The following is a 13,898-nucleotide window of genomic DNA, read 5'->3' as shown; positions in this document are numbered from 1 at the left end:
CATCCAACAAATCCCTACTTCGACCTCCAAAACGGCTTCATGACAGACCGCACATAAACCAGTAAGTAAACCATCAAGTAGTTCGTAATGGTAAAAGCAAGGAAGATACCGAAATACGGCCAAATCTTCGAAGAATCCAGTCCAAGTCCAGTCAAGTACTGCCAACACAGATTAGTATCAATTCAAAATAAAAGCATGTTCCAGGCAGCAAACTCACGTCGTCACCAAAGCTATATTCACAATATCCACACTCGCCCATGCCATCCGGGTTGGAGAGATACCCAACACCCTTGGCGTTAAGCCACGCGTCCGCGTACTCACTGCAAGTAGTATTGGGCGGACTCTCAAAGATAGTCAACTCAGACTGAGAGCAAACGACAGGGGTACCACGGAGGACAGAGGTGAGCACCCCGCCAATCCAGTACGTAAACGGCGTGGCGTAGTACATCGTATACTTCCAAAAGGCAGGCATCTGGGATTGTGGACGGAGGATACCGTTGAAGAGCTCGCACATGATAATGAAGAAGGGCATGAGGGTAGCAGCAATCATCGAGTCAGAGCTATACATTGAAAGGACATGTTAGTTGATCAGATCACAGCGGGAATGAAATGGTTGGTTATACTACTCACCTCAGAGCGGCGATCCATTGACCCCACGAGGTCGCGAATAGGAAGAAAAGGAAGAACATCAGGAAACAATAACCGGCTGCAAAGCCGAGCGGGAGTCCCACCATGAAATAGTATAGGACGAAGAAGACCACACCGCCGATGACAGAATAGGGGATCTCGGAGATGATCTGGGCTGTGCAGAATGCTACCCAGCCGTATACACCACTCGGGCCTTCTCTTGCTAACCAGATATCGCGGTTCAAGATGAAACGCATGGATATAGCGTTGATGAACTCGGGGACAAGCATCAGGACAAGGAAACAGGAGAATGCCTTTGACTGGAGGTCCGTGGTACTGTTGCCGATCTGGAGGTAGGTGAGGCCGTTGATGAGAGCATGGAGGAAGGAAGAGTAAAGACGCGAGTATGGGTACTCAGCAGTGCGCCAGAACTGGCGACAGGTCCGTTGGGTGAGGAGTTTGATCTGCTGGCTGATAGGGGGTGGGGTTGGGGCCAGGGAAGGGGAACGAGTATTCTTGTCAGAACGGATTGAGGCGATTTCGTTCTTGACTTCGGCGAATTCTTCTGAGTTGCGCCAGATAGCTGGCCAGTTCGTTTGGTTTCCCGAGGCTTTCATGCCGCCGACCACTACCTCGATGAGGAAGTCGGCTGCGTTGGTGACGTTTTCTGGGACGTTGCCGTGTCTTGCGAAATACTCGAAGATTGCATGGCCGGATTCGCCGACTGGACCGAAGTAGTATGTGCTTCCACCAGGGCTTAGGGCTAGGACGCGGTCGAACTGGGATCCTGTTAATATTGATTCCTGGTCAGAATGGGTGGCGCTTACCTCTTCGAATTGCTGCTGGTTGGCTTGGTGAATGGTGCAGAGGACCGCCAGTCCCTGGTTAGCCAGACGGCGTAGCAGAGCGACGATACTAGTTGCACCCTGGCTGTCCAATCCACTTGTCGGTTCATCCAGGAAAAGAAGCAGTTTTGGCCGAGCGCACAGCTCCACTCCGATAGTAACACGCTTTTTCTTTTCGATATCCAAAGAACCGATCACTGCATCTTGCAACTCAACCAAGTCCAATGTGTGAATCACCGTTTCTACGTATGCCAGTTTTTCGGCCGTTGGGACTTCGCGGCTTTGTCGGAGCAGTGCAGAGAACTGGAGTGCTTCCTTGATCGTGCTGCTTTCATCGTGAATGTCCATTTGCTGGCAATATCCGATCTGTCGGTTGAAGGACTGGTCAATTGACCGGTTATCCACGAATAGAGACCCGGATAAGGTGCCGGGGCTCTCTCTTTGGGTGAGTGCAGTCAACACTAAAATTTGTCAGAAATCAAGCGATGAATTCATCTCATTGGGGATCTTACATGTAGACTTGCCTGCTCCCGAGGCCCCAACAAGAGCAGTCAAAGACCCTGGCTTGCAGTATCCACAAACGCCATCCAAGAGCTTCCTGGTCTCCTTGCCAATCTGGACGTTGAGCTCTAAGTCGGACCAGGAAAAGGTAGACTCGGTAGCTGTAAGTGTCTGGTCATGCTTTGTTTCATGCCCAGCAGGCGGTGCAGAAGAGTCAACAGAGACCGGCGATTTCTCTTCATCGGACTGAACCTTCTTCTCCCGCTTGAACAGCTTCCGCGATCCCTTGTACTGAATAGGGCCAGCACTGTCCAGCTCCCACTCGAGCACTTCACTCAGCCAGCAGGTTATCCCAATAAAGGCAACTGTGAAGAGACACAGAATCCCGAAATTGCGCCAGACATTGCTGTAGTAGAATCCATACTTCACAGCTAGATAGTCGTCGCCGTTCACGACAGTGCTGCCAATCTGACTACCAGCATAGGCACAAGTCTGGTATGCGAGGTCTGTATATTCCGAACCGGATGGTATGATGGATGCGGCCGCGCAGGTGAAGTTAACGTTGTGAAATTCGGCCGCCATGACTGCCTCGTATGTATACAGAGCAGGAGTTGTATATGCGAGCCATCCAACCCAGGGAACATCTTGAATCATCTTGTCGACAGAGAGAACGTAGCCACCGAACACGATGCAAAACATCACAGAAACTCCGCAGTAGCGGAGGGCAACTTCAAAGTTCTGCGACAGAGCGGCGAAGACACGGAATTGCGCCGTGAGGCAGACCGTGCACGCGTAAATAAAGAGGGCGTCGATAAAGAAGGGACCAGCCTAGCAGAGTTAGCGCGACTATACTTCCTGCAAGATCCTGAAGTTACTCACATCAGACCGTAGACCAGAGAGGAAGTACATGACGATCAAATACAAGAATGTCAAAACCGCAGTGATCACCATATCTGAGAGCACCCGGGCCAAACACACAGCGCTAGGCCTCACAAAAGCAAATTTCTTCTGTCGGCTCAGGATATCGCGACCCTGCATCGCTTCTTCCAACTCGGACATCTGCAGCCAGGCAAGCAAAATGGAAGAGTAGAAAAGCACACCTCCGCGGGAGTACATGCCCTCGGTTGTCTGGGGCTGATCGTAGAACATAGATCCAATCAACAACCCATAGACCACACAAGAAATCAACTTGACGTACAGCGGGCCCAGATGCCCTTTCAGCTGCCACATCTGACGCTTCGCGCAAAGGACGACCTGCCGGAAGAGGGAGATTGTGTATGGCGACTTGGACGAGACGAAGCGCGACTTATCGCTATGCACAGTGTTCTTGAATACCTCCACGCTGTCGCACTCCGAATCCGCTGGGTACGCGGAAGACCTACCAGTGAGCTTCTGATCTTCGTAGCTTTCGACATCCGTCTCGATCTTAGAGAACGCAGCACTCTGACGGAAAGCGGCTTCGAGTTCGATGGGGCCCTTGGGGGCGCGGTGTTCCCATCCAGCACGGAACCGCCGTCTTTCAGGCAGGGTGATGCTAGTCAGGAAATCCGAAGTAGTCTGCATATCAGCGCACTCGTAGCCCAGGTCTTCGAAGTAGCGCTTCGCCTCGTTGGCAGGCCCTTGGTATAGCATACGGCCCTCGTCAATGAGCAGCACCTTATCCACCAGCTCGTAGATGGCATCCGATGCTTGGTACAAAGTGAGCAAGGTTGCTTTGCCACAGGTATCGGTCATGATACGCAGACTGCGTGCATAGTCGAGTGCAGAGGACGCATCCAGTCCTCTCGTGGAATTATCCCAACATGCTACCGATGAATCGGTAGCGAGAGATTCAATGATGGAGATACGTTTGCGCTCTCCTCCGGACACACCGCGGATATACTCGTTCCCCACTAATGTGTTCATAGTATGCGACATACCAAACACCCGCCCATAGATCTCCAGGTACCGGGGAATCCTCTCCCGGTAGCGCTTGGGGGTCTTACTCTGTAGTGCAAACTCGAGCGTTTGGCGCACAGTCAGGGTCGGGAAATGCACGTCGTCCTCTGGGACGTAGGCCACGGCGCCACGGTAGTGCTTCCTGACTTCATCTGGGCTGAGACCGGAGTAATCGATTGAACCCGTGACACCCAAAAAAGAAGAGTGGTGGCCAGCGATGGTTCGGAGAAAGGTCGAGCAGCCAGCACCAGGACGGCCCAGAACGCTATATAATTTCAATTAGGCTGAATTCGGTAAGGATGAGTTGGGGTTGGTTTCTTGCTTACAGCATTATCTCCCCACTCTGCACAACGCCGGAAAAGTCCCGGATCAGCGGACGGCCCTCCTCGGGCTTCTTCTTTGCGATCCATGGCTGGATCGTCCACTCGTAGATATCCTGCAGGGTGAGGGTACGCCACAGGGCTGTGGAGAAGGTCTTTACATCGGCGTGGGAGTCCCCATCGCCCCAGGTTGAGAGGGACTGGAAGCAGACGCCGAGGTTGGCCGGTTTCTTGCCCTGGACTTGTTCCTCGAGGAACTTGTCAAAGGAGGAATGCGGCTCCGGATACTTGGGATCCGGTTGAGTTTGGGCGGTTAATGTTTGATGGATATCGGCGAGGGCATCCTCGTCCTCGTGCGAGACCTGCACTCTCGGGGGTTCATTGTTGTGTTTTTCTGTGGCAAAGGAAGAGGTATGCTTGAGGTGGGGGTGAAGAGGAGCGGGCATAATGAGCCTTTAGGTAGTTCAAGAAAATTCCGAGCTCATTGTACTATATATGAAGAAATTGCGCGAACTTGATTTATACTTATAGAGAATACGAGTAAGAATTCAAGCAAGAAAAAAAAAAGTATGACCGAATGTCCGAAAGAGCAGCCAAGTCTCACTATGATGACCGTGGAAATGACCAACCAATCCGGTGGGCGACGAAAAAGCAGAATGGTCAAGATATTCCTGTTGGCCCCGAGATGGATATCCAATGACAGGGGGAAAAAGTGGGTGCGATGAAAGGCCTTCGTGACTTTCACCAATTTTGGCAGCTCTCTCGAGAAAGGCTTGAATATAAAAAGATTCGAGAAAAATCCACTGCGGCGCCCGCGGCCACCGCGCGATTGTTTTGCAGAAAAAGGAAGCCAAGGCGAGAAAGGGTCCACTGGAACCACTGGGAATCCACCGGGGAACCATGGAAAGGGTCATTCTTAAGCTAACCCGTATAATTTACGGAGTACCTAGGCATATACATAACTATAGTACCTACGGAGTAGCTAGGTAGGTACTAGCCAATCTAAGTCTATATGGTCTAGAGTTTTTCGACCTTTCTACACAATCCTATACTCCTACATACAATCTAGATATACTACATTCTACCCTAATACGGCCATGGCATATACGTATACCTGTATATCTGTCATATTATAGGTCCTATGACATGGTCATACACCGCCAGTTCAATGCAGCTCAATGCAGTTCGATGCAATTCGATGTATCGTCCCCGCACTTTGGCTGAAAATAACACCCGGGGACTTTTGGGGGACTTTCAAGGTTTTGCGCCGGAGATTTTCTCACGTGGCATTATTAATACGTACATTGATGCCTCAGGTGTCTATGATATGACAATAAAATATCAGTCTTCTTCTCCTCCGTACAGATGATACAGAGTAGTTCTAATGAAGTAGAAAATCGCAAAAATTGCAAGAATTACAATATCAGCCTTAATAACAACCAGTAACAAGCCCAATACCAAGCTCTCTCATCTCCAAGATTATATCCCAACTCAATTTCCCAATCCAGTTTAGCGCCCCAAGCTCCAAGCTCCGAGTTTCAGCCTCGAATTTCCCTTCTTCTCCCTCTCCCCTTTCTTCCTCGGCAAAATGCAAACCCTCTATAACGCTCTAATTCGCACTCACCACATCACCTCCCGCAAAAAAGTAGCCGCCCTCAAACGCGCTGCAGACACACACCAATGCGCCGTCCTCCTGCGCTCCGGTGGATGTCCAGGGATCATGTACGTGGAGGGCGGGAAGGACCCGGTGGAGAGCTGGGTAGATGTTGTGCGTCGACTACGGTATAAGGATTTTCAGTTGGTTACCAGGCCGGGGGTTGTGGAGGAGGAGGAGGATGGACGTGGGAAACAGGGGACTGGGAACCGGAATGGAGAGAAGAAAGACGGGAAAGAGTTGGGTCTCGCAGTGGGACTGGATGAGGTGGAGAGTGTCAAGGAGTTTGGGGCCATTATGGCGAAAAGGGGGGTGTGGAATTGGTGGAGGAGGGGGATGGGGTATGCTTGATGTCTTCATGATGTTGCATTTGTGGTGTTTTGGTGTAGTGTGTACATGTATTACTTTCAGAGATATCCAGGGGGATTTTGTTTTCGTGTACTAAAGTCTTAAAGTCCATCATTAACTCATTCATACCATCTCTTTACAGAGCTTATATCCTGAACGCCATAATCTACCTATGCTAATATGTATACAATCGAACTATTTCCACTCAAACCGGCGCCGGATAGCTGAGCAGCTTGCAGACATCCTACAACAGTTAGCAACCAGCCAATTCATCCCTATCCTCGTAAGCAGACCTACCTTTCGTTGTCTCCGATATTTATCATATAACATCTTCCAAATCTCCCGATCCCGACATCCACTCTCTTGCGGCGTGCCAGGGTTATTATCGCACTTCGGCTGCTCCTCTGCTAACATTTCCTGGGGCCACATAATCCACGGCTTCGGCAACGGCCAATCCGAAAAGTGCACAAACTTAGCCTGCGCCAGTACATGATCGGGATCCCAAACCTCGTCATCATTCCCCAGGAAATTGCGATGATCCTTCTTCCGGAACTCGCCGCTCAACAGACCATACTGCCGATGGGGGAGGACCATCGCCGAGTCCCCGTAACGTCTATTCAACAGCTCCATGTCATACCGGTGGTCCGTCAGGTTCATATCGACTTGACCATTCTGGGCGAGTGTAGTAGCGTCGGTCAAGGCAAGGTATTCCCGGAGGGAGGGCTCAATGACGACTAACAGTGATGAGAGCAGTTTTTCCGGGAGAAGCCAGTAGGCACGTGGCATGGCGGCAGTGGTAGGCGGGAGGAAGAAGAGCTCATCCATCGTCTGGAGGAGGATAACATCCGAGTCGAGGTGAATGACGCGGTCGTATTCGTGCTCGCCGAAGGCCATGAGCTTGGCGGTGCTAGTATCCCACGAAGCCCTAGAACCGGCAGCTATCAAGAGAATGTAAGTAGGTGTTCAAGAGGCTGGGTCAGTTCCCAACAGCGGCAGCCCAACTCACTCGATGGATCCTGAACTCCCTCGATCTTAATCGGGATCAGCATCACATTGTACTTGAGTTTAGCCTCAAGCAGCAACTGGCTGACGCGATCATAATCATCCTCAACAATGAGGTCCCACTCCTCCGGATAAAATAGCACACGGTCCGCCTTACTGCCGAGTCTGTGCAGAGCCTCGAAGACCATCAGGCAGTTGCACATGTAGACTTCATTGGTGGCATACTGGGTATAGGCAAAGCGCGACCAGTCGACCTCGTCGTAGTGGATATGTGGTAGGGGCGGCGGCGGGGGACGTTCACGGCGTTGCCACAGGATAAACAGTATGATAAGGGCGACTGCGATCCATGTTCGGACGTGTCGTAGCTGTCGCTTGACTATGGAGAGACAGGGCTCGTCGGGGATGTCAAAGAAGTCATCTTCCGAAGCATTGGAGCTCCGTCGGTAAGGGAAGGTGGGTTTATTAGGCGGCATTGTTGGAGAGTGAAGCTATTGACGGCGCGATAGGGATTGGGATAAATGCACGTGATGGTTATGTCATCGGTCCATTCTCCTTACCTAGGTAGGTAGGTAGGTTGGATGCTAAATGGAACACTTGAAAGTTGGTATTTAAAGAACAAGCACAGGCTTAGGGTTTGTATATTCAAGACGAACCCACGTGTGTGGACGGTCGATTTGTGACTCTTCAAGGCGATATGTAGTTACTAGGTTGAAAGTACCTTTTGTATGTGTCACCTGTAGAAAAGGTACCTAAAGGCATTTAGTGTTGCATCCAACCCGTTCCCGCATTCAACTTATGCACCTCCCCGTGCATTGGGCCAAGTAGCTCCAGCTCCATCTATCAGTCTTTCTCTCTTGCACTGTAACATCTCTAACAGTTTCCTGGTCTAGCGGTTATGATTTTCCGTTAACAATTGCTTCAAGCAAGTGTTCCGGAAAGGTTCTGGGTTCGATTCCCAGGGAAACTATTTTTGTACTTTTGCTATGTAAATGTTAGCGGAGGTACTTCGTTTTTGGCCCCGATATTATCACAGACGAGATTTCCTTAGTTACTTTCTAGGCCCGGTGTTAATACAGTTAATAACTTAATCGACTTCATTCTACCTAAAACACTTTTATTACTATCTGGGAATCGAAAATTTAAGGACCATATTACTTTACTACTGGCACAAAGTTCTTCCAAAAGATTCCTCCTTGCCATACTTGGTTTATTTCGACACGATTTCTACTGGTATACTATGCGGGCTGTAACTATTCTAACACTATGCCTAGTTAATACAAAATGGTTGTCTGATCGAGATATATAGTAGGCTTAAATGGCACTGGCTTTGAAGTCCCTTGTATATGTTTCCACGCATAGACAAAGCACCTAAAAACTTGCATCCCGGTCTTCCATTCATCTATCAGTTAAACTCGCACTGGCTGGGATATGTATCCTTAACAAATCGGTAAAGGACTTATATAGAAGAGACAAAAAAATAGTTTCCCTGGGAATCGAACCCAGAACCTTTCCGGAACATCTGCTAATCGCATTTGTTAACGGAAAATCATAACCGCTAGACCAGGAAACTGCTCGACCACTTGGGCCAATTGATGAATGGACAGGCAGATAATGGCATTATGTTCAGAAGCTCGGTGTGGTACATCCATTTGAGCTGTAGATATTTCCTCCAAATCCATGTATACAAGTAGCGTTCCCTTTTACTCACTCTATCACGCCTTTTGCCCATAGGCTTGAACTACTCAGTAGCCTGGCTTGATCGGAAATTATCATATACACCGAGTTAGCTGCCTGTTGAGTATCATTTACAGGTGCTCGGTACTGCATATATATAGAGAGCATGAAAGCAGCATCCGCAACATTTCAACTTCCCCTTATAGTACCTGTCACCCTGCCACCACCAAGGTAGGACAGTGATCACCACATATCTGCTCCTTTGACGCCAGATATTGATACACCTACCACAGAAGATGGATAAATCCGCCAGCGGGAGTGACCAAGTATCGAATTCAATATATCATAACATTATATCGCTTTGTTCGTAATATCATACCTCCTAAAGTGTTATTCATATCCTTACTATATACCACAAATCAATGAAACCCTACAGAATGAGACTCACCCCCATCAGGTAACAACCTCGTCCCACCCGAGGAAATCGACCTCCCATCATCAATCTGGACAACAATATCCGTTTTAACAGTAACGCGCCCATCGTCAATATGCTCCGGCATCTCCGCCTTCGAAACTTGACTTATCGAGCGCTCATGCCCATGTTCACTCCACCCAGTCGGCGGATTTTCCTCATCGTGAGCACAAGTAATGGTCATGTTAGTCGCCGTAGCCGAATCCAGCCACTGCTCCTTCGCATTGGCACGGCGTTTTAGCTCTGTTTCTGGCTCTTTATGGTCCGTTGACCGGGAGCGAGACCAGTAGCCGTGGGTGCGACCTTCGCGTCTGTGATCGACGAAGGAGCGGAGGAAGAGGCGGGCTACTGGGGCGCAGGAGGCGAGAAGAATGCTGTAGTTCTCAATTCTGGGGCTGTCAGCTGATCATTCGATGCTGGGACTGGGGGCGGCGGTTGTGCTTACTTTACCCAGAGGACAAAGGTCACGATGTTATAGGTGAAGTCATGCCTGTCACCGAGGGACTTGAGTTTCTGGTTAACAATATTAGCGCTGCTGTATAAGTTGGGGAACAACAGTCTACTCACATAGGTCTTTACAATAGAAGCACAGCCGGAGAGGATCAGTGGTCCACTGAGAGTGATGGTCTGCCAGATCCGGCGGGATCGGACGGTGGCACTAATCTTGCAGAATTGGGACCAGAATGAGGTTTCTGGATTACGGTGGAGGGTCCGCAAGAAGAACTGCCACAGCTCGACAGCAGCGAGGACGGCAAGGAAGTAATCGATGACGGTGTTGAACCCTGGCAGGATTGCAATTAGCTTTGAGCTGCATCGAGGTATGACCATTCCACATACCTCCTTGCACAAACCCAACCGTCGTCTGGACAGTCGGTGATTGGCACTTGACGGAGCCATCTTCAGGGAGTGGTGTCCACATATAGTGGAAGTATTGCACTCGATTAGTCTGCGACGAGGTTAGAATGGGTCGAGAACTACGAGGAGGATACCAACCGTCTGATACGGGTTTGGTCCACACTGAACAATAATCTGGACGATTGTAACCATGTTGACTACAACCTGCACAACAGCACAGATAATGATAGATAGGCGAATTTTCTTGTCGCTCGCGGCAAAGCAGGTTAAAAGAAACCACATCATGCCGGCGCGTGAGACCATCGCCGAGGCGACAGCCAGTGGCTGTGAAAGGAAGTCCCATTTCATAGAATTAAGACGCTCTTCAGCAGTCAGATAGAAGAAATGCCTCCCAAGGCCCCAATTAGCACTAGACAGAGTTAGTAGCTGGCATAGGAGTGATGACAACAGTCAATCCCACCTCATTTGAATAAATACCATATGGGTAATATCAAAACCCCACGCCACAAAGAATAACAAATCCTCTGTGCCCCAGATTCGGCCGGGTGCAGTGACTTCAGGTAAAGCCCAGCGCACCCAGATCTTGATGGCATATCGGAACAACAATGCCACGCCGACGATGGCTGTGAGGATCTGCTCGAGGATTAGTATACACATATGCAGAGGACGTCTATAGCCGAGGGTAGCTTACCCAGCAAGCTTGGAATGTGCTAGTTCCTATTGAACATGTCAATTCACAATCTTCTATGTCGGGTTTCCTGGTCTTTGTTCCGAGGCAAACATACCAATGTTGACATCGCCCTCACCTGGGTTCGGAATATCCATAATGAAGATAAAACACAAGGACCATATGTGTCAAGCAGTCAAGTGTTCTCCAGATTTTCGATTATACCGCGGGGAGCCAATTCAAATAGTTACGACATGGATACAAGACAAGGACGATGGGCGGGGTCAGTAAGATGAATCAGAATTCAAATCTAATCCAGGACCAAGGACAGTAGAGCAAAGTTTCCAAGTTGCCCTTGAAGGTTCTCAAAGATGGAGCTCACGCTGAAATCACTTGCATGAACCGATTTACAGGTCAGAAACTTGCCTGGACTCGGTTTTATCGAGTGGAAGGGCGTGTATACGCAGTCAAACTAAATTGGGAGGAAACAAGGGATGTAATGTAATCAAGGGATTTGCACAGAAAACTTAACCTGCTCAAGCGAAGCAAGTTGTCGATGTATTGAGTATATGGCGGAGTAGCCAACCTTAGATATTAGATATGGGGTCAGGTACGTCAACTCCTGACGGGAGTCAGCCTCGCGTGGCCAATCCGCCCGTTGGGAAATGCGAACTTTTGATCGTGAAAATGGACAGGTTCGCATTGCCAGGACCATGTGGAGTAAACATAGACATTCCCGGTGGAGGGGGATAGAAACCATGCAGTGGCCATGCGACCTGTAAGCAAGGGATGTGACAAGGAATGAGAGACAGGAAATACATCAAATTACATACATATCCATGTGGAATTGATCGGTTCTAGCAGGAACAGCTAGATCGGATCTGCAGAGATCTGCCTATGGGTTCGAGAGATAAAAACTATAAGCTTCGGGGGAAGTGAAGCTATTGAAAGGGATGTGATGAGTATATCCATCAGAACCTGATATATCATATATTAACAGTGAACCATGAACAACTTAAACGAATCAATTAATTCTGTCTTGTTCACCTCAGTCTATTTCCCTATTTTCTCCTCATCTCCACCAATGACTCGCCAGCCCTAACATAAACCTCAAATGTCACTTGCAGCCCACACAGACCCGCCATCTGCCTCCACTCCACCGAACTCCTCTCTCGGCCCCCAAACAATGCTATCATACTCGCATGAAGCGAAGTATAATTTAAATTCTTGGCGTATTCTATAATCAGCACACGCGAACCAGGCGCCATAGCACGCGAAATCTTCTGTAGTAACGCCACAGCATCCAAATCAGGCAAGTTATGTAGGATATGCTGCAGCGCGTAAACACAGGCTCCACGAACGGGCTGCTCATCCTGCTCCTTGTAATTCCACTCCATGAGCCGAACACCAGGCACACTGTCGATGTCAGCATTGAACTCCTGCACAATTAGATCTTCCGCGCCGAGATGCGGGTACATAGCCTGGACTTCAAGGAGGAGTTCGCCGCGACCGCCTCCGATATCAACCATTGTAGCGGAGCCAGTGCGAGTGCCAGTGCTATTGTCACCTGCCAACGCAGCGTCTAAATCATAACCCATCGACTTGACACGTTCGGGGAATGTTCCAAACTTGAGGAACTTGCCGACCATGAAATGGTTGAAACTATCCATGCGCCCCTGGGTCTCCATAATCGAGTACGTATGCTGTTCCGCCAGCTCGGGTTGACCCATTAGCCGATAGGCATATTGCAAGGGGCCGTCTGCATCAGCGAAGGGATATGCAAAGCGGGTGTCCTGGAGCTTTTTCATCAAGAATGCGCCAGCCATTAGCCCTTCCGTGGTGCTGGGTGGGGTTAGTGCGTGCTTGGAAGATTTTGTAGTTTCTGTTACAAAAACGGGCATGCATGGGAGAAACTGACAAGTGCAGTGCGCCATGCTGGGCAGACGGCATGGCAACCATGTGGTTCGTGATGGCGTTTGCTGTGAAGCAATCCTCGGCCACGCGTTCAACTAGGCCGAGTCCAGCCATGATGTAGAGTGTGTCCGCTGCAAAAAGGTATTAGTATTGGAATACTGTTTGTATCTGTATACCTGTACACGGGTGCGCCTACAAGCTAATCTGGTACCTATATTAATTGTCAGCATAACAGCCATCAGCCATAAAAACTTAGTAACATACTCAATTCCGGCTCATTCTCCCCTCGGGCTTTGATACGAGCATTGCAGGTCGCCGAGATTTCATCAGCCGTCGCAGGTCCGCCATGACTCACGAGGATATTGAAGAGATCAAAGTGAATGGCGACCGGAACAAATCCCAACGATGCAGGCTGTGAATGAATTAGATAGGAGACTTTCCTGACGGGCTCGTCATACTCACTACGGTGACGGTTGCTGCTAGGGCAGCGCCTGGAGGTACAGCGGGGGCGGGGGATGACAGGCCCAGGAGGCTGGCTAGGCGGGTTAGAAGAGGCATTAAGATTAGAGAAGGCGTTGGAGTATTGGAATTAGGGAGGTATCCTCTGCATTATACTCTCTAAATATATACGGCATGTACAACAGACGGTGGGATCCGCCACGAATTCCGGTACAAGTGTGAGAATACGATGTAGATATGTAACTCACACTGTCTGAAATACTAGCAGATTACAATACAATCCCAGAACTATTATTGGTATGGGATTATTGTGCTCCGTGGAAGATCATTGGTCCAATATCGCTAGGTAGATATGCGCAAGGGATATCATATCACACCAAGACAAGGCAATTCCACGGCAATGCAGAAAGAAGGACGGAGTAAAGCCGAGAAGAATAAACCAGCAAATAGAAGAGCCCAATAACGAATTACCTGAAGGCGAAAGATCTACAACATACGCTGTTGTAGGCCCGATCTACCTTTGTGATACATCCACTCTACATTCCGGAGACTTTCCAACAGATCCAAATCGGAATTTTGCTAATCTGATCTCTCTTATTTCCTAAGAACTGGTTTCTAGAAT

The 13,898-nt window shown here is 49.3% G+C and overlaps 5 protein-coding genes across 5 annotated transcripts; 1 reads left to right on the top strand and 4 right to left on the bottom strand.

Moving 5' to 3' along the window:
* Window positions 1-14: 14 nt before the first annotated feature.
* N7525_011550 (putative ABC multidrug transporter) lies at window positions 15-4,677 on the bottom strand (the record flags this gene model as incomplete). Its single annotated transcript, XM_061215523.1, has 7 exons — window positions 15-158; window positions 218-560; window positions 631-1,406; window positions 1,455-1,933; window positions 1,985-2,801; window positions 2,853-4,176; window positions 4,238-4,677. 7 exons carry the CDS (start codon window positions 4,675-4,677, stop codon window positions 15-17), a joined length of 4,323 nt encoding a protein of 1,440 aa, XP_061068035.1.
* Window positions 4,678-5,819: 1,142 nt separating this feature from the next.
* Window positions 5,820-6,236, top strand: N7525_011549 (uncharacterized protein; the record flags this gene model as incomplete). The annotated part of the gene is made up of 1 exon (XM_061215522.1): window positions 5,820-6,236. One exon carries the CDS (start codon window positions 5,820-5,822, stop codon window positions 6,234-6,236), a length of 417 nt encoding a protein of 138 aa, XP_061068034.1.
* A 202-nt stretch (window positions 6,237-6,438) lies between these two features.
* N7525_011548 (uncharacterized protein) lies at window positions 6,439-7,708 on the bottom strand (the record flags this gene model as incomplete). The annotated part of the gene is made up of 3 exons (XM_002560455.1): window positions 6,439-6,477; window positions 6,531-7,171; window positions 7,240-7,708. 3 exons carry the CDS (start codon window positions 7,706-7,708, stop codon window positions 6,439-6,441), a joined length of 1,149 nt encoding a protein of 382 aa, XP_002560501.1.
* Window positions 7,709-9,328: 1,620 nt separating this feature from the next.
* Window positions 9,329-11,061, bottom strand: N7525_011547 (uncharacterized protein; the record flags this gene model as incomplete). The annotated part of the gene is made up of 8 exons (XM_061215521.1): window positions 9,329-9,770; window positions 9,827-9,894; window positions 9,949-10,163; window positions 10,219-10,327; window positions 10,375-10,645; window positions 10,697-10,869; window positions 10,928-10,953; window positions 11,022-11,061. The coding sequence occupies 8 exons, from the start codon at window positions 11,059-11,061 to the stop codon at window positions 9,329-9,331; spliced, it is 1,344 nt and encodes a 447-aa protein (XP_061068033.1).
* A 903-nt stretch (window positions 11,062-11,964) lies between these two features.
* N7525_011546 (putative O-methyltransferase) lies at window positions 11,965-13,375 on the bottom strand (the record flags this gene model as incomplete). Its single annotated transcript, XM_002560457.1, has 5 exons — window positions 11,965-12,745; window positions 12,822-12,948; window positions 13,014-13,028; window positions 13,082-13,229; window positions 13,280-13,375. The coding sequence occupies 5 exons, from the start codon at window positions 13,373-13,375 to the stop codon at window positions 11,965-11,967; spliced, it is 1,167 nt and encodes a 388-aa protein (XP_002560503.1).
* Window positions 13,376-13,898: the final 523 nt, after the last annotated feature.

The sequence above is a fragment of the Penicillium rubens genome, assembly GCF_028828025.1.
Source record: "Penicillium rubens strain IBT 27055 chromosome Unknown utg000004l_segment0_segment0, whole genome shotgun sequence".
Lineage (NCBI taxonomy): Eukaryota > Fungi > Ascomycota > Eurotiomycetes > Eurotiales > Aspergillaceae > Penicillium > Penicillium rubens.
This window is presented reverse-complemented; position numbering and strand designations above follow the sequence as displayed.